General features: G+C 38.5%; 1 protein-coding gene across 11 annotated transcripts in view; it reads right to left on the bottom strand.

Moving 5' to 3' along the window:
- sanbr (SANT and BTB domain regulator of CSR) overlaps positions 1 to 22,909 on the bottom strand; it is a 148,699-nt gene that overhangs the window by 99,568 nt on the left and 26,222 nt on the right. For all 11 annotated transcript variants that reach the window (XM_069931525.1, XM_069931524.1, XM_069931523.1 and 8 more), the window contains 4 exons: positions 13,754 to 13,812; positions 11,909 to 12,069; positions 344 to 430; positions 137 to 247 (listed from right to left, as the gene is read on the bottom strand). In XM_069931525.1, the coding sequence (XP_069787626.1) occupies positions 137 to 247; positions 344 to 430; positions 11,909 to 12,069; positions 13,754 to 13,812 (418 nt within the window). The remainder of the gene's footprint in view (positions 1 to 136; positions 248 to 343; positions 431 to 11,908; positions 12,070 to 13,753; positions 13,813 to 22,909) is intronic.

Below are 22,909 nucleotides of genomic sequence, written 5' to 3'. Positions count from 1 at the left end.
AACTATGGAACTTGATACAATGTGCAGGGAGAAGATATCAAAGACAATGATTCGAAACCCAAACATTTAATTCTTTTGTACAAACTCCACTGCAATGAATAATGTCCAGTACAAGCATTTGTATAATAAAAGTTACCTATTGTGCAAGTATATTATATTTCCTCGTAGATCAATATTTATTTTCACAGGCAAACAAGGTAGCATTTTCTCAGTTTCTTTGGTAAGAAGTTTCTTACACAAACTACATCTGAAAAAGGCACAAAACATAGCATGATATTCTCAGTGGTCAAGGCTAACAGTTAAAATGGTTTCCAAGTATCAGTTGATAATGTTCATGAAATACCTGTAGAGTGTATGAGCACTCCCTGGAGAGTCTGGGTCCTTGTGCTCTGGATCAAATAGCCTCTCAATCTTCTTACAGAATATTTTGCTGTTTTACAGAATAAAATAAACATTTACACCATAAATATTCAAGTAACATCTCCCAATTTTAACAAGATATAGAAATCTTTTAACCTATTTCCACTATAAACATTTTGTACTGACCACAACATGCTTGTTCCAGAATGGATTTCCTTGATTTTGTCATTAACAAGAAAATAGAAGCAAGGATAAGGCTGGCCCCGGAAGCCTCCCATGATTATGATTATGCCTGATCTACGGCAGTTCCCTAAAGCCCACAATTCTTTGACATTTCAAACATTTAATTTTTCTTATGATCCACAATTGTTTGCCACATGCACTGATATACAGTGAAAACCTTAGCTTTGCATGCAAAATGTTGCACACTCCTGGGCGATTTGCAGCCAGATTGGCCTCCACCACCTCTGGGATAGAGAATTTTAGAGATTCACTACCTTCTGAAGAAAAAGAGTAAAAGAAGAAATTTACATGAGCATTAAGAACTCCAAGTAATACAAATTCGCAGAGAGTGCACGATGATAGGCAAGAGTGTTCCAGTGAGAGTGCAGCATGTGACTACAGATAAAACAGGAAGATTTGTAATGGTACACTGTCAGATATATTCAGAATCCTGGACCTCAGTAAATGTTTATGCCCCCAATTTTGCCAACAAAAAATTTATACAAGATACTTTCCTGAAATTGACAGATGGAAAGGAGAACATTTTGGTTTTGTGGTGGGGGGGGGGGGCTTTAACTTTTGTCTGGACCCTGTTTTAAATAAATTGACTAAGAAAATAGCTAAAACAAACCATTGGTTGCATGAAGGAGCTGAATCTGAAAAATGTATGGTGGCGGAAGCATCCCAGGGAGAGGGGCTACTCCTTCCATTCAAACCAGCATGACCCCTACTCTAGAATAGACCAAAATACAGTCAAAACAAAAATACTTTGAATTGGGAGAGCCCACAAAGTCCCCTTTTGGCAGCTGAGTACAGAACAGGTCTTGAGGACAATCAATGCAATACAAACTGGGAGTGGCAGGATCTCATATAAACCAAAAGAGATCTTCAAAAAATCTTTAAGGTCTACATAAATCAGAACTGACAGGAGGGTCTGTTAAAACCAGTAAGTTTCTGTCTAAATTAGAAATGCCAAGTTTGGACCCAGAAAAGAAAGATGGGTTGGATCTTCCCTTCAGAAGAAGAGGTAGGTAAAGTATTGAGAGAGGTACAGTTGGGGGGGGGGGTTGAAAAAAGCAAACTAACAAGTCTCCAGGGGGAGGATGGGTTTCCACCAGAGTTTTAGAAGGAGTTTAAAGATTTACTAATCCCTCTTTACATGCAGGTGGTGGACCAGGCAATGGAGACCCAAACCCTCCCAGAATCTTTTTCAATAGTAATCATTACGACAATACTTTAAAAAAAAAAGACAAGGATCTGCTAATGCCATCTCCTTATAGACCTATTTCCCTGTTAAAAATAATGATAAAATACTGGCCAAAGCCCAGGCAAATAGATTGGCAAAACTAAGCCAAGTCTTAGAAAAAAAATCATAGGTAAAGAATTCTCACAGGACACAGAGCTGTTCCTGTTGGGAAATATAATAAACATAAGATGTAAGATGAAGCCATCCAAATTTCAAATTCAATAAGTATTGATCAGATTGGCAATGGCCAGGAAGTGCATAGTGGTTACCTGGAAATCCGACTCTTGCCTGAGCATTCCTCGCTGGAACACAGAAATGCAAAGCTGTGTTCCCCTGGAGAAAATTACTTATAACTTAAGAAAAAAGTATAACACTTTTTTTGAAAATTTGGCAACCATTTTAAATTCCAAGATGTGGATAATTGCACCTCATCACCCATCTATCTCTCAATCAGTTGGGGAGTGGTTGAAAGCAGGGGGTTCATCCCATCTCAGCCAGAAAAAGAAAACTGCCTGAGCACTGGCCGCCATGTCATGACAAACCCATAAAACCCTGATATATGTCTTATACCTTTGTTGTGAATATCTTGAATGTTGTGTGTAATTGTGGTTAGTTAAGTGTTAAATGTGGGGGTTGAGGAGGGATGGAGAGGAAAAGAGCTTGAACTCAGCAGGAAACTGTATAAAATTGATCATTGTAAATTGTAGTCAATGCTGATACTGTTAATATTGACACTGATAATTCTGATAACTGAGTTTAAGCTTGGAAAACCATAAATTAAAAAAATTCAAAAATGTAGTTACGTTTAAAAAAACAACCTGCTCTCAATTATATTCTGCCTCAGAGTTGAACAAAATTGTCAAATTTCTTGCAATTAATGTTTATAAAAGAATCTATACCCACAACACTCAGGAAAGGATTGAGATCATCATTTATAAGACTAGCATTTACAAGTGTAATTATGAGAGAAAATGGCGGAGTAGCTGCCCTTATCTGCTGCAACCCACATGGTGCAAGTATGACAAATTCTGTTTGTAGAAGAGTTCCAAAATTTTGATTCAGAGATAATAAACAGAGATACATTACCCAGTGAGGATGGTGTGCAACTCGCAAATGCATCACCCAGTGAGGATGGTGTGCAACTCTCAAATGCATCACCCAGTGAGGATGGTGTGCAACTCGCAAAGGTAAACTGTAGATGGTGGCAATTCCTTTGCCTTTCTAAACAATAGAAGCCTTGCATGTGAGGTGCCAAGAAAGCATGGTATACTTCAACAATTAGCTCTGTAAATTATATATGCAGGAACCAATATTCATTTGTTGGTGAGACAAGTGAATATTTAGAGTGAAAATGTAGTGCAAATCAACTGGGTAATTTTGTCCTATAAAACATTGTTTCAAGTCATAAGCTACATTCATCCAGGGTAGGGAAAAAAGAATTCTCCATCTTATTCTAGAATTGGAGCATTAAGGTTCATGAAAAGACTGATGAAGTCAGGAATTTTGCCACTCACGAGACTAAACAGCCTCTAACTCACTCAAGTTGGTGTTTGCGTGGCTGGTCCAATTAAGTCCTAAGTAACACTGTCTCCTTTGACGTTAATGGTAGAGTGAAAATTATACTGTAATACCATTGATTATCAAGGGGAGTTGGTCAAACTCTGAAAAGCAAAAATTTGTAAGTGCTGGTAAAATAGAACAAGAACAGAAAATGCTAGGTGTGCTCAACAGGTAAGACAGCAACTGCAAAGAGAAAAGCAGTCAACATTTCAGATGTATAACCTTTCAGAAATGGCAGATCACACCAACTTGTTATTCTTGGCTTGTTTTATGTGAACATTTCTTAGCCTAGTGTTAAAAATCTGAAAGCATTAAAAATCTGAAGAAATGGAAACCAAACAGAACATTGTGTACTAAGAGAAGGTATCTAGATCTGGTAGAACCAAGGCACCTTTTTAATCTCCTTCAGCAATATCCTGATGCTCAGTTGAATTGTTTCCAACAACCAAAGCAGTTTTCTTTTGTGCTTTGTTTGACTCCAGCGAGTAATTTTTTTTTCACAATTTCTTTAGCATCTTTAATGAGGAGCATGTTCAAAAGTTTCATCCAGGCATTGGTTACAAGTTCATTCACTTTTGGATACAGCAGGAGTCCAGAACTTTGACTTGACATAATTGGTACAAGATCACCAGTATTTAGCTCTTTTGTATGAAGGCAGCTGTGTCCTTTAGGTTCACTGGCTGGCAATCAATTTCTAGACATAGTTTTTCATGCTCTGCAGTTAAATAAATTTGGATGATGGTGGTCTATCAATGCTTGGTAACCCATCCAATTGAATTCTCATCATACATTTTGTATTGGTTCACTCCAACTGATGGCATGTAACATTATATTCAGAGAACACCAGGCAAAGACAACAAATTTCTATTCCAAAAGACAATTTTTAATGAAAGTCTCGTTGTTTCCTGGCCATTATTCATGCGATTTATATTTCAGACCATTTAATATTCTGAATTTAAATTCTCCACTGTTATAGTTGTATTTGAACTCATCACTGGTCCAGTAATTTAACTGGAATGTATTCCTCCACAACATCCAACCATATCACCTTAGTGCCTGCTTCAGTTGTTAATCCAGTACGATAATCACTATTCAACAGTCTCTTTTAGAATTATTAGATTGTTCAGATTTAGAGGGAGTTCTGTATTTTGCTCAAACACTTATTCTGACTGGAAAAATTAATCTCAGCATGAAATTATGCCAATGTGTCCAATGCTCATTCAAGTGAACCAATCAATTGTTTCATGATGTCAAAATCACCTCTCAAATTCTGCACTTTGGTCCATTTTGGAACAAGTTTGTTCTAAGGCTTGGTATATCAAGTGTAGACTGCCAAGTCATTTACTAACTCACTGGAGTTTTGGACTTCACACTGGTTTGACAAAGATGGAAGCTAGTAACAGACCTTCTTCCAGAGGACTATCTGCCTTTAAATACTCTTTCATGGACACATGTGCTGGACTGCTCATTTGCTTTTAGAGGTTTTATGATTTCTAAGGCTGTATACTCTGTCTTCATAAGGGTGTGAATATTATCAGTTCTCTTTCAGACATGACTGTAATATGAGCAATCTTAATGGGGGAAAAGAGCTAGATACTGTATTTGTTTATTAGTTATTGCCAAGTAGTAAGCCCCTAAGGCTAGAGCTGGATGAGGTCCTCACCCTGGATGAGACATATAAGGCAATCGAACAACTGAAAAGTGGCAAAGCAGCAGGTATGGATGGAATCCCCCCCAGAGGTCTGGAAGGCTGGCGGCAAAACTCTGCATGCCAAACTGCATGAGTTTTTCAAGCTTTGTTGGGACCAAGGAAAACTGCCTCAGGATCTTCGTGATGCCACCATCATCACCCTGTACAAAAACAAAGGCGAGAAATCAGACTGCTCAAACTACAGGGGAATCACGTTGCTCTCCATTGCAGGCAAAATCTTCGCTAGGATTCTACTAAATAGAATAATACCTAGTGTCGCCGAGAATATTCTCCCAGAATCACAGTGCGGCTTTTGCGCAAACAGAGGAACTACTGACATGGTCTTTGCCCTCAGACAGCTCCAAGAAAAGTGCAGAGAACAAAACAAAGGACTCTACATCACCTTTGTTGACCTCACCAAAGCCTTCGACACCGTGAGCAGGAAAGGGCTTTGGCAAATACTAGAGCGCATCGGATGTCCCCCAAAGTTCCTCAACATGATTATCCAACTGCACGAAAACCAACAAGGTCGGGTCAGATACAGCAATGAGCTCTCTGAACCCTTCTCCATTAACAATGGCGTGAAGCAAGGCTGTGTTCTCGCACCAACCCTCTTTTCAATCTTCTTCAGCATGATGCTGAACCAAGCCATGAAAGACCCCAACAATGAAGACGCTGTTTACATCCGGTACCGCACGGATGGCAGTCTCTTCAATCTGAGGCGCCTGCAAGCTCACACCAAGACACAAGAGAAACTTGTCCGTGAACTACTCTTTGCAGACGATGCCGCTTTAGTTGCCCATTCAGAGCCAGCTCTTCAGCGCTTGACGTCCTGCTTTGCGGAAACTGCCAAAATGTTTGGCCTGGAAGTCAGCCTGAAGAAAACTGAGGTCCTCCATCAGCCAGCTCCCCACCATGACTACCAGCCCCCCCACATCTCCATCGGGCACACAAAACTCAAAACGGTCAACCAGTTTACCTATCTCGGCTGCACCATTTCATCAGATGCAAGGATCGACAATGAGATAGACAACAGACTCGCCAAGGCAAATAGCGCCTTTGGAAGACTACACAAAAGAGTCTGGAAAAACAACCAACTGAAAAACCTCACAAAGATAAGTGTATACAGAGCCGTTGTCATACCCACACTCCTGTTCGGCTCCGAATCATGGGTCCTCTACCCGCATCACCTACGGCTCCTAGAACACTTCCACCAGCGTTGTCTCCGCTCCATCCTCAACATCCATTGGAGCGCTTTCATCCCTAACGTCGAAGTACTCGAGATGGCAGAGGTCGACAGCATCGAGTCCACGCTGCTGAAGATCCAGCTGCGCTGGATGGGTCACGTCTCCAGAATGGAGGACCATCGCCTTCCCAAGATCGTGTTATATGGCGAGCTCTCCACTGGCCACCGTGACAGAGGTGCACCAAAGAAAAGGGACAAGGACTGCCTAAAGAAATCTCTTGGTGCCTGTCACATTGACCACCGCCAGTGGGCTGATATTGCCTCAAACCGTGCATCTTGGCGCCTCACAGTTTGGCGGGCAGCAACCTCCTTTGAAGAAGACCGCAGAGCCCACCTCACTGACAAAAGGCAAAGGAGGAAAAACCCAACACCCAACCCCAACCAACCAATTTTCCCCTGCAGCCGCTGCAACCCTGTCTGCCTGTCCCGCATCGGACTTGTCAGCCACAAACGAGCCTGCAGCTGACGTGGACTTTTACCCCCTCCATAAATCTTCGTCCGCGAAGCCAAGCCAAAGATTGCCAAGTAGTAAGCGTAATGTGCTGTCTGAGGGGGAAAAAGTTACAATCACAAAAAGAAGTTATTCAAGCAAGATAAAAAGATCCTCCAAAGCACTTGCTTTCAAAATTACTGCTATGCAAGAACAGAATGACTTAAAAAATAAAATGGTTGTGAATGAAGCAGTGAACAATTAAGTATATGATTAGAACATAAGCATAGTACATTCTTGTAATTTGTGAAGAATGTCTTGCAAAAGAGATAGATAATTAAAGAAAAATCAACATCTGTTGGATGAGGCAATAAGATTAAAAAGGTTCTTGGAGAAGACAGAATGAGAAACAACCTGTGGTGCTTATGCAAGAGATGGATAGTATAGAAATCCTACATTTATCAATATGTACAAATTGGTGGATAGCTCAACTCACTGCCAGCAGTCAGGTTGTTTCAATTACCATCCCTGGCCATAAGAAAAAAATGGAGAAGAGAGTATAGTACAATGCTGTTAAATTGGGTATATTCAGAAATGACCTTGTGCAAACCCGCAATTGCATTTCTTGGTTTGCTCAGATTACTGAATTAAGCTCCAAAAATATTGATTTTGTCAGATCTCCTAATGGATGTTCGTTGAGTCCTCTACTTTGGCATTTTTGACTCATTGGATGGAAAAGCAAGTCTTGTGTTCAGCTCTTATACATTTACACCTCCAATTGAAAACAGTGGTAAGTACTTCCCCGATACTGCTAGTCAGTCTGGATTTCCAATTTAATTTTTAAAAATCAACACGTAATGGAAAAATTTAAGGGACCTGCTGACTATGAGTTATACACATTTCACAGTTCAGAATTGAAAGTTCACCTGAAACATTAACTTGGTTAATCTCTCCATAAATGCCACCCGATTTGCCATTTTCAGAGTTTTCTGTTTTTAACTCTGGGTTTCCATGTGTCTGACACATTATTGTATGCAATTGTTCAGTGATATCCAATTATGCACAATGTATCATTAGACAATATTTCTGCAATTTTCATTCATAGCCACTTATCCAGAGCAGAATTTCACCTGCCTGTTCAGATTCCAGCCCATGGCCCAGCATTAAAAACCCACATTGGGTAGGTCTCCGAGCTGCCCCTTCCTTGGAGTCTGTCTCCATCAACTCAACACCTGCTATTGTGATATGGAGAAGACCCTTGACTGTGCAAGGTTTGTTCAGTGGTATGCACTGAATGAGGTCTCACTTTATTTATGTCAATTGTTTTAGCATACAGGAGGGCACTTTCAATTTCTAGTTAATCTTGTAATTACTTTTTCCATCCATTGAATATATGCCAGATTCCTTTTTCTTTATTCCATTGAAACTTCTAAATTTTCATTTGAATACCTTGGATGTTTTATTATTATTTTTATTTCTTCCATTTAAACCAACTGCAGTAAAATGGCAATAGTGGTGGTAGACTGACAGATTTTCCAGAGCATCAGGTATTATTCTATTTATACTCTCAAAGACTTTTAGTTCATGTTTAAAAAAGATGTTTCACAGTAACCTTACAAGTGAGTGAAGGATACAGGACCCTGGCAAGTGGAAAGTGACAGAGTGATCCAGAGGCCAAACCACAGTTTCTGAATAGTTAGAAAGCAAATAATCAGTTTTTACTGTGCATTCTTCTAACCTCATCTGTTAATATATTTCAATAAAATTAAATAACACCTTTTTCCTATTGCAATGAAAATATTCTGATTCAAGGTTTTTCAGGTCAGTTTTGTTAAATACCTTTAATTCAGTTTATTCTTATATATTTAAAATAAAAATCACTCGATAAATTGTTGAAATTCTAATGTGTTCCCAACCTTCAACTATGATTTCATGTTTATTTTCTTATCTATTCCCTTAGCAGCTTTGTCATTTATTTTGTACAAGAGGCTGAAACTAAACAAAGGGGAAAACAAAAAAAATAAAGACCCTATACAGCTGTCAAGTAACAGTTAAAGAATTAAAGCTAATTACCTAGCCAATGTGGTTCAAGCTGTTCAGAATTATTTACTGAAACAAATTCAGTTATTGTTGTGCCAGTAATCAGAGACTGATATCCTTTCATCTAATGTTTGCAAGATATTAACATGTCAGCCAGTGAAGAATGGCAAAGACGATGTCCAAGTTGTAGTGAATTAGCCTGCAGATTTATCTTCTCACAGGCCAAGGTAATGAACACAGATCAATTAATAAGATGTAAATATGCTCTACATCAGTGGTTCCCAACCTTTTTCTTTCCACTCACAAATCACTCTAAATATTCCCGATGCCATAGGTGCTCTGTGATTAGTGAGGGCTTGCTTAAGGTGGTTTGTGGGTGAAAATAAAAAGTTTGAAAACCACTCTTTTAATCGTACCTAATTGACTCGTTATGTGCATTGTTTCATAACTCCAAAGGAAGTGGGCCAGTGACAATTTTTCTCAAGCAAAATATTTCCGTAGCAATTGGTCTAAAGGAATGATTTTCAACCTTCCCTTCCCACTCACATACCACCTTAAGCAATCCCTTACTAATCACAGAGCACTTATGGCACATAAAGTGGTATGTAAATCACTGCTCTACATTTTAGTAACAACATACTTGAATAGAATTTGACCACTTTGATGAACTCTATTTGAGAATTTGACAAAAAAGGTATAAATGGGATGTATGAGGGAGAGAAAAAACTTAGAATTATATTCTATGTGCACCAGCTGATATTTTCAAGATAATTTATAACATTGCCACATGCCAGTGAGGCAAGAAATAGAAAGACAGTGCAGTTCAATATGTGGCTAAGGAGCTGAAGCAGAAGGGAGGGCTTCAGACATCTGCATCATTGAACTCTCTTCCAAGGTAAGTGAGACCTGTACAAGAGGGATAGCTTAAACCTAAACTGGAGAGGAACCAATATCTTCACAGGGAGATTTGCTGGTACTACTTCAGAATGGTTTCAACTAACCTGGTAGGGAGGTGGGAACCAGAGCTGCAAAGCAACACCTGAAGGAGCTGAGGAGATGGCATAAGTCTGAAAGGGATAGGTCAATGAACACAGTATTTTCCATTGGTATTCACAAAGGAAGAGGACATGGAAGATGGTGGCAAGAAGCATAGTGTGGAGAATTCTAATGCATTAGGGCATGTTGAGATCAAAAAAGAATTGGTGCTGGGTCTTATAAAGAACAAAGTGGATATGTTCACAGGGCCTGATAGGATATATCCCATGTTATGGAAAGAGGCAAGTGAAGAGATTGTTGGGACCTTGACAAAGATCTTTGTTTACTTACTAGCAACAGGCAAGGCCCCAGCAGTCTAGACAGTAGTCAATTTTGTAACTTTGTTTAAGAAGGAAAACAGAGATAATCCAGGAAATTATAGGCTAGTGAGCCTCACATTGATGATAGGGAAATTATTGGAGAAGGTACTAGGGATAGGATTTACTTTTAAAGGCATGGCCAAGATAGTCAGCATGGCTTTGTGTGGGGAAGGCCACATCTTACAAATCTGATTTAAGTTTTATTTGAAGGTGTTACACAGTTGATTGATGAAAGTAAGGTAATAAATGTTGTCTTCATGGACCGAGTAAGCCATTATCGAAGGCTGATCCAGAAGGTACAAATATACAAGATCCATGGTGAATTTATAGTTCTGATTCAGAATTGGCTGGACCTGAGAGGAGGGTCATGGTGGAAGGGTGTTATTCTGGCTGGAGGCTTGTGACCAATGGTGTTCTGCAGGAATTGGCATTGGGACCCCTGTTATTTGTGATATACATAAAAGATGAAAAAGTTGGGTTGATTAGTAAGTGTGTAAATGGCACTAAGACTGTGGAGATGTGGACAGTGCAGAGGGTGATCAGTTGTACACTTGCTTAGCAAAAGGAGGTATAAGGCACTCCTTCCATCTGATAGGTCACCCTTGGGCAAGGTGTAGTACCAATTTAGCCTCCCAATCAGGGTCATGTGTAGCCATGGATTGCAGATGATAGATGGTTTTACAAGCAGATTCTACAAATTGGAATTAATGGTTGTAAAACTAAAAAGCTGGGCAGATGAATCTGCTGATCAATAGCCAAGGGTTACCTGCAACTGAAGAGGGGAATGGGAAACCACTTCAATATTTTTCCCTGCATAATCATGAACTCAACATCACTACAGTGTCAGCTCAAAGATGGAGCCTTCACCAAAGGAGAACTGGGGAGGCAACAACAACAATTTGGAGGGTCAGAGATCATGACAGATGGAGAGACCTGATCGTTCATGTCAAACAGCAAGGTTCCTGAATGAATGATGAATGAATGAGAACAGTTACAGATATGGGCAGAATAATAGTAGATGGAGCTTAATCTGGGCATGTGTGACACATTTCACATTGGGAGGGATTTGGGGATCCTTGAAAATGGCCATACATGGAGGTAAGGTGGTAAAAGCAGCATCTGGTATGCTTGGCTACATTTACCAGGCAGGGCATTGAGTACAAAAGTAAGGAAGTTCTATTGTGGCTATACAAAACTTTGGTGAGGCCACACTTGGGAGAATTGTGTGCAATTTTAGTCACCCCATTGCAGGAAGAATTTGAAGGCCTACAAAAGGATAAAGAAGAAATGCCCAAGATGTTGCAGGGTGATGATCAGAGAAATTCAGGTGCATAGATTTTGGAAAGAGGACATCCAAGTAGAAGGGTGATTAAAAAAAAGGTACAAGCTATAATGAGAGGTTAGGGCAAATTTGGATTGATTTCTTGGACCATTAGAGGCTGAGGGGTGACCTGATTACATTTATCAAACTATGAGAGGCATTGATAAGGTAGAGAGAATCTTTTTCCTCATGGTAAAAATGTAATATATGAGAGGATATGCTTTTAAGATGGGGGTGGGGAGAGAACAGGCTGCAAACTGTAGGATTGGAGGCAGATATGATACTAGCGATTAAGAAGATTTTAGATAGACACATGAATGTATGGGAAAAGAAAATATATCACATGCAAGCAGGATTGCCTTGGCTATCATGTCTAACGCAGAGGTATTGGCCAAAAGGTCTGTTCCTATGCTGGACAGTTCTATGTTCTTATATTACCTTTTAAATTTATCTTTTTTGTCTTTTATTTCATCAGCTTCATTATGCGTGAAGAGATCAATAATACGTGTGGCCAAGGTGCCATTGATGCAGTTCATATTGCAAGGAGTAGCTACAATGGCACTCATGTTTTTATGACAGTAATGTATGCACTCTTCAACCTAAAGCAACAAAGAACAAAAGATAGAAAGGACACTCAGTATTTCATTCACTATGATGAATCATGCAGTATTCATCCCCTTATTCACCCACTTGTTTCAGCCAAATAGGCAGACACCACAACTTTATAGACTCCAGTACTTCACACTATCATTTGACTAACAGATCCAACCATCAGTAATGCTACAATCACAAAAACTGCCCTTAAAACAAAATGCAAGTCTTTAAACTATTTTGTTTATTGAACCTTTACTCCTTTAATAGAAATATCCCATTGCCATATACCAACTCAAACCAAGGAGGAGGAAAAAAATTATGAATTTCTCCATGATACTCAATGGATTACAAACAAAATATGCTATGCACTCCTAAGAGATTCAAAATTTGGTATAATCTTATGAGATTAATTACTACAGCTTCAACTGAAAAATCTTTCACTTTGATTGAAGGGTTTCAAGTTGAATATTGAATGTAAAAGCGAGTTATGATCAACCTGCTTCCACTATTTTTTCCACAATTTTTCTGATGCTCAAGTCACTGCTACACAACATTAGCCTTCATACATTTCAAAGATTTTTTAAACATTATAACTACAGAATTGGTATTAAAAGATTCATGAAAAAACCTTTTTCCCCCTTTGATAGCAATTCCAAATTTAAAAAAAAAGTAAATGAATCTTTTTTAAGTTTAGGGAACTTGCTAGAAACAAGACTTTTTTTTCACCATAAGATTTACGAATCAAATATAAAACTGAAAACCATTGCAGATATTCATCTCTTCAGTTTCACTAACCTGTTGAGTATTTACAGCATTTTCTGCTTTTAGCTCAGGGCCAATGTTTGTGAGACTTATAAAGATTTGCATTAACACACAATTCCATATTTCTTTCAGACACAAAAAAGTTTTAAGGTCAACTATTATTTTAAGAGTACTTTAAGTGTTATTATTTTTAAAATATGACAGCCAGTGTGCATACAACAAGGATCAATGTGGTTATAAAATATTGGCCACAATATTGGGATTATCCTCCTGCTCTTTGAAATATTGTCATAGGATCTTTTATTTAACAGAGTAAATAGCTCAAAAATCTTAGCTTCCTGTACTACACTGAAGTAACAAGCTTGAAGCCTCAAGCATCTGACTCAGAATTGCAAACTGACATTGTTGGTGTGTTGCTGGAAACAGCATAACTATTTCATCTCTACAATTAAAATTGGTAACTATATAAACTGTTATACAAAAATCATTGATACTGCAGGTACATTTGTTACATTTACTCTAAGATACACATTATAGAGTTGCAGTTAAGAGCAGATCCACGAGCAGATACTACAGTTTTTTTTAAAAAGAGCTGATTCTTTAAATATATATTTATAACTAATCTCTTAAGTTGTGTAGGAGCTCATGCATTATTAAGGAATATTTATTCTTGAGCTAGAAAATATTTTTCATAATCTAATATATAATCTGTTCACTAATTTTGAGAGTTTATCTTAATCAAATTAGCTGCTGAACTTCCTACATTACTTCAATGACTATACTTCAAAACCACTTGATTGTAAAGTGCTATTGATTTAAGGTATGTGCATGTGCACACTTTCTCTTTGACAGTACCCACCCCTGCAGAAATGAAGAATTGAAGACAGACAAGTTCTAGCAAACCAGCTTAACTAAAAATGCACTTACCAGGGAATCCATTTTCAAAAACTCAGATGAAATGAGAATTGAGATAACATTACCAGGCTCTATAAAAAAAAATGGAAAGCAAACATTTCCAAACATGCCACAAATTGTTACTGTAGATTTCAATAAACAAAAGAAGATAGGTAAATGAGCTTCTCATTTTAGATTTTTTAAATTGTCAAAATATTAGTGAGAATTCATGCTATTAATTTTAAGAACAAGTAAATGGCAAATTCTCATTTTCAGGCATCCCATGATTGGTTCATACATTGACCCAATAGAATCCGTTGCTTGTACAATTGCTGTAATTCACTGCGTGAAAATAATCAAACAGATTTTATGAAAAGGGAAGGAGGTTCTTCACTCAGGAAAAATCAGAGGAAAGGAAAGAATGAAGGTTTTAGGGAATTATACAATTAAATAATTCTTTAGTCTCAAATTCTAGTTACATGAACTGTGCCAGATATCAACGGGTAAAATTTATTAAAATACTTGTACTGTTTACAGTGCAACAAATTTCACTGCTTTCAATAAATAGATCTACATTGTGATTTCATTTTTCTGTCTCTTTCATATTGTAAAGGTGTTATAACAATATTTGAATGGATTCATTGGCCATATGGACTAAACATCAAGTCAACTCAATCAGTGTCAATGATTGTTCTCTGTCATGGCTTGGGTGCTGGGGTTCTATCCTCAAGGACCCACACCACGCCCTCTTCACTCTGCTACCATTGGGAAAAAGATACTGTAGCCTAAAGATGAGCACTCAGCGGCACAAGGACAGCATCTTCCCTGCTGCCATCAAATTCCTGAATAATCAATGAACCAAAGGATCTGCTTTACTTTGTGCATTTTTTGAAATTTATTGTTGTAAGATGGTTGATATGAATGTTTGGACTGTGATGCTGGTGCAAAACAACAAACCGTCACTTGTTCAAGGCAATAAATTCTGATTCTTTCCTGCTGATATTAAAAATGATACAAAAACATCCTGGTTAGCATTCAAGAAACCAAGCAGCCCTTCAGTATTGATTTAATCATGATCTCTCAAAGTTTAGTGCAGTCTATAACACAAGTCCACCGAGTTCCACACTTTGGTCATCTGTATTAACAACTTGAATGACAATGAGGCATGGTTAGCAAGCTTATAGATGATCAAAATTGGTGGTTTGGCACATTAAAAAAAAGTCAATTGAAATGACAAGAGAATCTAGATGAACTGGAAAAGTGGGGCCAAAAAAAAACAATGGAAATTTAACTCTGATGAGCATGAGCTGTTACTCATTGCCAATTTAAACAAGGTTGTAACATCGAAAATGGTTGGGTCCTGAAGAGTGTTGTGGAATAGACCCTCAAGGATATACTACATAGTTCCATAAAAAGTGGTGACACAGATAGATAGGGTGAAGGCAGCTTTTGGCATGCGTGCCTTCATTGGTCAGGGAATGCCATTTTACAACTGTATAATACATTGGGAGTACCTGTATTGTGTGTGGTTCTGGTAACTCAGCTTTTTGGAAAGTTATTATTAAGCTGGAAAGAGTTCAGAAAAGATTCTATAACTGCCACCTGCATGTATTCACTTTCAATCATTCCTATTATCCAATCCAACTGCTTTGCGTACTCGACTGACACTCTGTTCTCTCCATCATTAAATATTTCTGGTTCCCATCACCTTGCTTTGTTCAGCTTCTCCTTACACCAATGGATGGCATAATATTCCAATATCTGTCTCTTCACATTCATTCTTAACCTCTTCTCAAATTGACCCAGATCCCTTTCATTGACGTCTGTCATGTTTCACAATCTACAACATGTTTAAATAAATTCAATATAAATTGTAGATATAGATATGGAAAGATACAAATATAGTCAGATCAAAAACTAACATAATTGGAGATGAGCCATTTAAGGACTGGATGGGAAACAAAGGCAACTGTTTTGCTCAGGTTCGCTCCTAGTTCACAAGATTCTCAAAAAATTTACTTGTGAAAAGTAGCTGAAGTGTCTGTCATTTTAAAGATTAGTGTGAGTTGAAACTATTCACAGTTTGTGATAAGATAGCGTGGCACTGTTAAGTATTGAATATAAGCAAACTGATGCTCTGGAAGAAGAACAAAGAAAAGAACAATAGTTATTTATTCAGGAAAAACAGATGGTGAGAGAGAGATATGTGATTATGAGTCATGTGATTGGGACTCTTAAAGAAACATGATTTATTATTAATCAGCCAGCCATCTGCTGAACACAGAGGTAAATTGCCTCTGTGTGAAATTAATAATTCTGATGATTCTCCTTGTCAAAGGAATTATTGAATGACTGCAATTATTGTAATGATAATTTTGATTGACCCATCTCTGGGTAAAAGAAACAGGAGAATTGCCTCATTGGATTGTGACCATTGTGATGGTCATTTCATCTGATCCATGCCTGGGCTTTGGAAGCATCATGGAAGTCACACATTTCGTTTCCCCTACGCAAGGAAGAAGGGAATTGTGACAACTCGGTACAAAAAGAAATTTCTCTGCCAGCAACTCAACAAGGATTTGTGAGTTTTTGGTGGTCTGATCATTCAGTCTTTCTCATCTCCTTCATGATTACTTCTGTGTATCAGTTTAAAAGTCTGAGTTTCAACACAGGATTTCAAAGACAAATTTAGAATGACTTCTCAGAATTGTGCCAAAGCTGTAATGGTTTGGATATCTCTCACGTACATAAGAATATTCAAACATAGTTGGGATAAATTTAAGTAAAATGTTATATTATTAATAATTATTAATAAATATTGCTTCTGTTTTGTTGAATTTCTATTGCTATACTTGTTATGATTCAAATAAGAATATGAACCCCAGTTACCCTTTCTGTTAACCCACACTTAATGTTATCCAGAAATAATTATATCACTGTCCTTATTCACCAAGGCTACCTTAAAAAGTGCTTGAAACAAAGTTTAATATATTGTATAAATAAAAAATTACTATGTATAATTTTTGGAAAAAATCAAAATTAAAATATTCAAAACAAAAATGCTTGAAACCTTCAAAGCCTCATCCTGCTACACTGTTAACACCATGAAAAAGTAATCCACTTCTGACCAGTTATGTCTGGTTCAAGAGAGAGCAATGCAAAAATATTATTATTCACTCACATTCACAATACATCAGTTATGTTCATTTAAGGAAATCTCAAAACTACTACAAGGTATTTATTGTTTGATAACATTGGATTTTAATAGTTTTGTCATTTTTATTAGAGGATGAAATTTATGTAATTATCAGTAGTTGTTTATAAAAAGATAAATCTGCATCAATAAATTTTAAATTCTGAGCAATTTTGCCTCTGAGGTTTAAAACTATTTATTTGTATTTTTGTTCATTTGATTTATTTCAAATCACTGTCCTCTTGTTTTCACTGTCAAAAAGTTTATACGAATGTGGTACTTCTAATTCAAAGTCACTTAATGTGGATTAACTGGTAATTTGATAATTAAACCAAATTCTCACTATGCAGTGTAATATAATTTATATCTTATATATATCTTAATTCAAGTTATTAAATGATTGGGGGGCATGGCAAGATGGCGTAGAGGGAAGACGTGTGTTTCCACCTTCCCCCAGTTAGACTTCTAAATATCTGACTTCAAAATTTGTAAAAGTGGTTAAAAATAGTATCTACAGATTTTGGAATAGTGAAGGATTGAAATGGCTGCAAACGTGAAAAAAATCAAAAGCTCAGTTGCAAAAGAAACTACCTGACAAAAGTGTTGAAGAATTGAGGCCTACCTATCAAGTTGAACCCACGGAGTCATCGACTGGAGCCCCCAAGCCTCAGAGGACTCATGCTCGGTTAAGTATTATGCTGGCGCCGAATGCGCATCCGCAAGATGTCGCCAGTTCAGCGACGAGCTCGGCCAGTTTTGACTCGCGCGCTCGTGAGTCTGGGTGCATGGGCGGATCAGCCGAGTGAGGACAGACCCACGAGCCCGCAACATTTTCTGGTGGTCTGGGGGCGCACATTGTAGCGTCGGAAGATGCACCTGCGCGGTCGGTTGTTCTGCCAGGCCTGCGCGGTGCATCGCGGGTCCGTGAATTACTGGATAAGGTGTGGGCTGTGTGGGAGCCCGAGTGACGGCGGGCTGACGAGGTCGGCACACTGTCATCAGGTGTCCAAACTCACAGCCGCACCGGAAGAGGACTTACTGCGTTTGAGGAGGAAGAGAGCTAACTTTATTGGAATTTACACAGGAAGAAATGGGGACTGACATCAGAGAAGGTAGTCCTCAAAAGGAGGTGATGGAACCTGGACTGGATTCTGTGTTTACAATCTTGGAAGGGATTGCTCATCAAATGGAAAAAATGTCAATGCAGATGTCTATTCAGATGACTCAAGGATTTATGGAAGAGAAAACTAAAATGAATATTATGTATGAAGAAATTACTTTTATGAAGCAAGATATTACTTGTTAAAAGTGATGTTAGTAGATGCATAAAATCAGTGGATACAAGATAATTTAAAAAAGATTGAAGAAGCTTTTTTTTTGAATGTAAGAACCAAGTGGAGTGTAATAGAGAAAAAATGGGAAAAGTGGAGGATTCTTTCATGGATTGAGGATTCAGAAAAAGTAATTATTGAAGAAGATTGATTCATTAGAGAATCAAGGTCAAAGAAATAATGTAAAAATAGTAGGTCTCCCAGAAGAAAAAGAAGGTTCTGATCCAGTAGTTTTTTTAAGAAATGGAATCCTGAGGTCTTGGGCAAGGAATTTTTTCCGGATGGTCTGGAGTTAGATTGGGCACACAGAGCATTAAGGAAGAAACCGTTTCCAGGCCAATCACCATGAGCAGTTCTGATTCGCTGTTTGAAATATCAGGCTAGAGAAATTATATTGCGAATGACGGTGCAGAAGGCACAGCAAAACCAGGCTCTAATGATGGTTCAAAATAATAGGGTGTTTTTTTATGCAGATTTGAGTCAAGAAATTATTAGAAGGCACCGAGAATTTAATTCAGCTGAAGAAGTATTCTGGCGAAAGGGATATAAATTTGCCTTTCGTTATCTGGCCGTGTTGAAAGTTTTTTATGGGAATTTTCAATCTCAATTTTTAAAAAAATGATCATGATGCATTAATCTTTGCTAATTCATTACCAGATTTACGAGGAAATGAACCATTGCCACCATCGTCACCTAAGAGGAGGGTAAATGGCAATAGAAATGGGAAGAATGGAAAACATGGAAAGAATGGGAAAAAAAGCAGTCTTCTTGATATTAAGGACCCGGAACAATAATTGGGACTGGAATCACTGGGCTTACTGTTTTTGTTTAAGTACTTTGTGAAAGTCTGACTGGGGGGGGGGGGGGGGGGGGGGAATGACACTGAGACCTTTAGTCACCTGCCACTAGTGAGTTTTACCACACCCAGATCTTTAGGGGATTACTACTTTTTAGTAGTTTGTTTTGGGATTTTTTTTTTGGAGTTTTTATATAGAGGGGGGTGATTAGAATATTAAGGGAATTAGAAGGGGAGCATTATTTTATAGTAGTGGAATATATTAATAGATTAAGAAATATCTAATTTGAATTTTGCAACTTTTAATGTCCAGGGTTTAAATAACCCAATTAAGCGCAAACGAGTTTTGGCTTATATAAGAAAAATGAAAGTTGATATTGCTTTCTTGCAAGAAACACATTTGTCCGAAAAAGAGCATTTGAAATTGAAGAGAGAGTGGGTTGGTCATGTGTTCTCTTCTTCTTTTAATTCAAAGGTGAGGGGTGTAGCGATTTTTGGATACATTTGAGGGAAATGCTGGGAGGGTTTTGATGGTTAACTCTAAAATTTTTGCTGAATCGTAGACTTTGTTAAATGTTTATGCACCTAATGTAGATGATGATCGGTTTATGTTGGAGGCTTTTTTATTGTTAAATCAGGCCAATAATAATATTCTGGTTGGGGGAGATTTTAACTGTGTTTTGGACCCTTTATTGGATAGATCTCCAAAAAATATGAGGAAACACAAATAGGAGCTTTGATGAAAGATCTGAATTTGGTTGATGTTTGAAGGAGAGTAAATCCTACAGAGAAAAACTTTTCATTCATCTAGACATGATTCATTTTCTAGAATAGACTTTTTCTTGGTTTCGGCGCATTTACAGGGTAGAATACTACAGGCTGAATATAAAAGTCAGGTTATATCAGTCCATTCTATGTTACTTTTCTCCTGTGTAAGTCCAGAAGTAGTGTAATCGTCTCAGAGATGGAGGTTCAATACAATGTTATTGAAGAAACCAGAGTTTATTACTTTTATTAAGGAGCAGATTACTCGGTTTCTGGCTGAGAATCCCAATTCAGTACGTAGTAATTTTATACTGTGGGATGCTTTGAAAACATATTTATGTGGGCAAATTATTAGTTGTACTACAAAAGTTAAAAAGCAATATGTGGCGGAAAGTTTAACATTGGAGAAACAAATTACTGAGTTGGAGAAGGAATTTCAGAAAGATGCTACAGAAGACAAAAAAAGCTGCTTTAACGAAGTTGAAATTATGTTATAATACATTACAAACTTATCAGAATGAGCATTTATCGATCTAAGCAACGTTATTATGAATTGGGTGAGAGAGCTCATAAGGTACTAGCATGGCAGTTAAAAACAGAACAGACATCCCGAACAATTAATGCTGTGAAAAAGAATTCAACAGTTACCTATAAACCTCAGGAAATTAATGACCAGTTTTATTCATTTTACCAGAAATTATATGCTTCTGAGGGAAAGCAGGATGCTGGTTCTATGGAATCTTATTTATTTAAATTAAATGTACCTGTTTTAGGGGAGAAGGAGGTTAAAGAATTGGAAGCTCCATTCATGGATTTTGAGATTAAAGAGGCTATACAGGAGATGCTGAATGGAAAGTCGCCAGGAGAGATGATGGATTCTTAGTTGAATTTTATAAAATATTTTATGAAGATTTATCTTCTGTATTTGGAGATGTATTGCAGCAAGTATAACTGAGGAGTAGTTGTTACCAGAATCTTGTTCGAGTGCTATAATTACTGTGATTCCTAAGAAAGATAGGGACCCATTGAAAATGTCTTCATATAGGCCTATTTCCTTATTAAATGTAGATTATAAAATTATAGCGAAGGTGTTAGCGAATAGACGTGCCAAATATTTATCTCAGTTGATACATACAAATCAAACAGGTTTTATTAAAAATAGAAATGCATCTGATAATATCCTTAGATTGATAACATTGGTCAATGCATTTAGACAGCAACCCAACCTAATGGTGGTTGCCAACGCTGGATGCAGAAAAAGTCTTTGGTAGGGTTGAGTTGAATTTTTTTTTAAATTTAAAGTGTTAAAGAAGTTTAATTTTGGCCCTTATTTTATTGGTTGGGTTAACGCTTTATATACAAATCCATTTGCTAGGGTGGTGACAAATGGCCAAATTTCTTTACCATTTAAATTAATGCAATGGACTCGACAAGGTTGTCCATTGTCACCAGCCTTGTTTGCATTGGCTATCAAACTGTTAGCTCAAACAATATGACAGAACAATAAAATTAAAGGAATGAAAATTGTGGATGATGAATATAAGATTAATTTGTTTGCAAATGATGTGTTGGTATATTTGACAGAACCGGAATAATCTTTGAAATATTTACAATATTTGTTTGTTTGTTTGTTGTTGTTTTGTTAAGATTGTTTGTTAAAATTTGGGGAGTTGTCTGGATATAAAGTAAATTGAGATAAAAGTGAAATACTGCCAGTTGGGGATGGAGATCATTCAGAATAAAAAAGTATTATAAAATTAATGAGATGAGATAGAATTAAATATTTAGGGGTGGTAGCAAATGCAGATTATCAATCTTTATATAAATTAAATTATGTTCTGTGGTGGCACACCATTAGGTAGGCCAACTGGCCCCGCTTGTAATCCAAGCGGCAGGGCAGCAGGTCAAAATAATGCCATCAGGGGTTTCCCCTTCTTCTCAGCACAGGGCTCAGAAGCCCTGGGGGACATCAGCGCCACCCAGCGCAGTTCTCAGCCAGTTCCGGGCTGGGAGTACAAGTTCAGCCCAGCAGCCTGCAATAAATCAGTTTTGTTCACTGAGCTCAATCCATCTGTTTGTGTGTTCTTTCAGTAGCAGTGTAGCTGCCGCTACAATTGGTGACCCCGACTGGTTCAAATGTCTTTGAACCCATCATGAGCGAACCTGGGATCAGTGCTATAGCCGTCAAGCTGCCTGAATTCTGGGTTCAGGAGCCAGAGACCTGGTTCGGCCACGCAGAGGCCCAGTTTTACCTCCACCAGATTTCATCCGACACAACCAAATTCTACCATGTGGTCGCTGCCCTGGACCAGGCCACCGCCAAACACGTGCTGCATCTTGTTCAGCAACCACCCATCGAAGATAAATAAGAGACCATCGGATCACTTGGACTATCCAGGCACCAGCATGCCGCTCAGATGCTGCACCTCAACGCCCTGGGGGACAGGTCCCCGATGGAGCTGATGGACAAGATGCTCATGGGTGATTACACCAACTGCCCACTCTTCGAGCGCATTTTTCTCGACCATCTGCCCAAGGACATCCGGCCATTACTGGCCCAAGAGAACTTTACCAACCCGAGGAAGGTCGCTCAGTAAGCCCAAGAGCTATGGCTCGAATGATTCCTGGAGGGCTCGGTGGTCCAGCAGGTCACGAGGCACAGGCATGACCACGCCAAGCCCACCCCTAGCGCTGCGGTAGAGCATCCGGCCCCTGCAGGGGCCACCAAGAGCATAATCAGGGACACAGCATCCACTCCAGGCCTCTGCATCTACCACCAGTGCTGGGGAGCCAAGGCTCGGAAGCGTTGTCAGCCCTGCTCGTTCCAGGGAAACAAGCAGGCCAGCTGCTGTTAATGGCTGCAGCGGCTGGCCAAGGACACAGCCTCTTCTACCTGCGGGACTCATTCAGCGGCCGGCAGTTCCTCGTCGACACTGGGGCACAGCGTCATCCCGGCCACGGCCATCGAGTCCAGGAACTAACCTTCGAGAACCTCCCCTCCGTGCAGCCAAAGCAACAGAGATCCGGACGTATGGAGACAAGACAGTCCACTTTCAGATCGGCCGACAAAAGTTCTCGTTAAGGTTCACCGTCTCGTCCCTTCC

Source organism: Narcine bancroftii, chromosome 4, assembly GCF_036971445.1.
Source record: "Narcine bancroftii isolate sNarBan1 chromosome 4, sNarBan1.hap1, whole genome shotgun sequence".
Taxonomy (NCBI): Eukaryota; Metazoa; Chordata; class Chondrichthyes; order Torpediniformes; family Narcinidae; genus Narcine; species Narcine bancroftii.
This window is presented reverse-complemented; position numbering and strand designations above follow the sequence as displayed.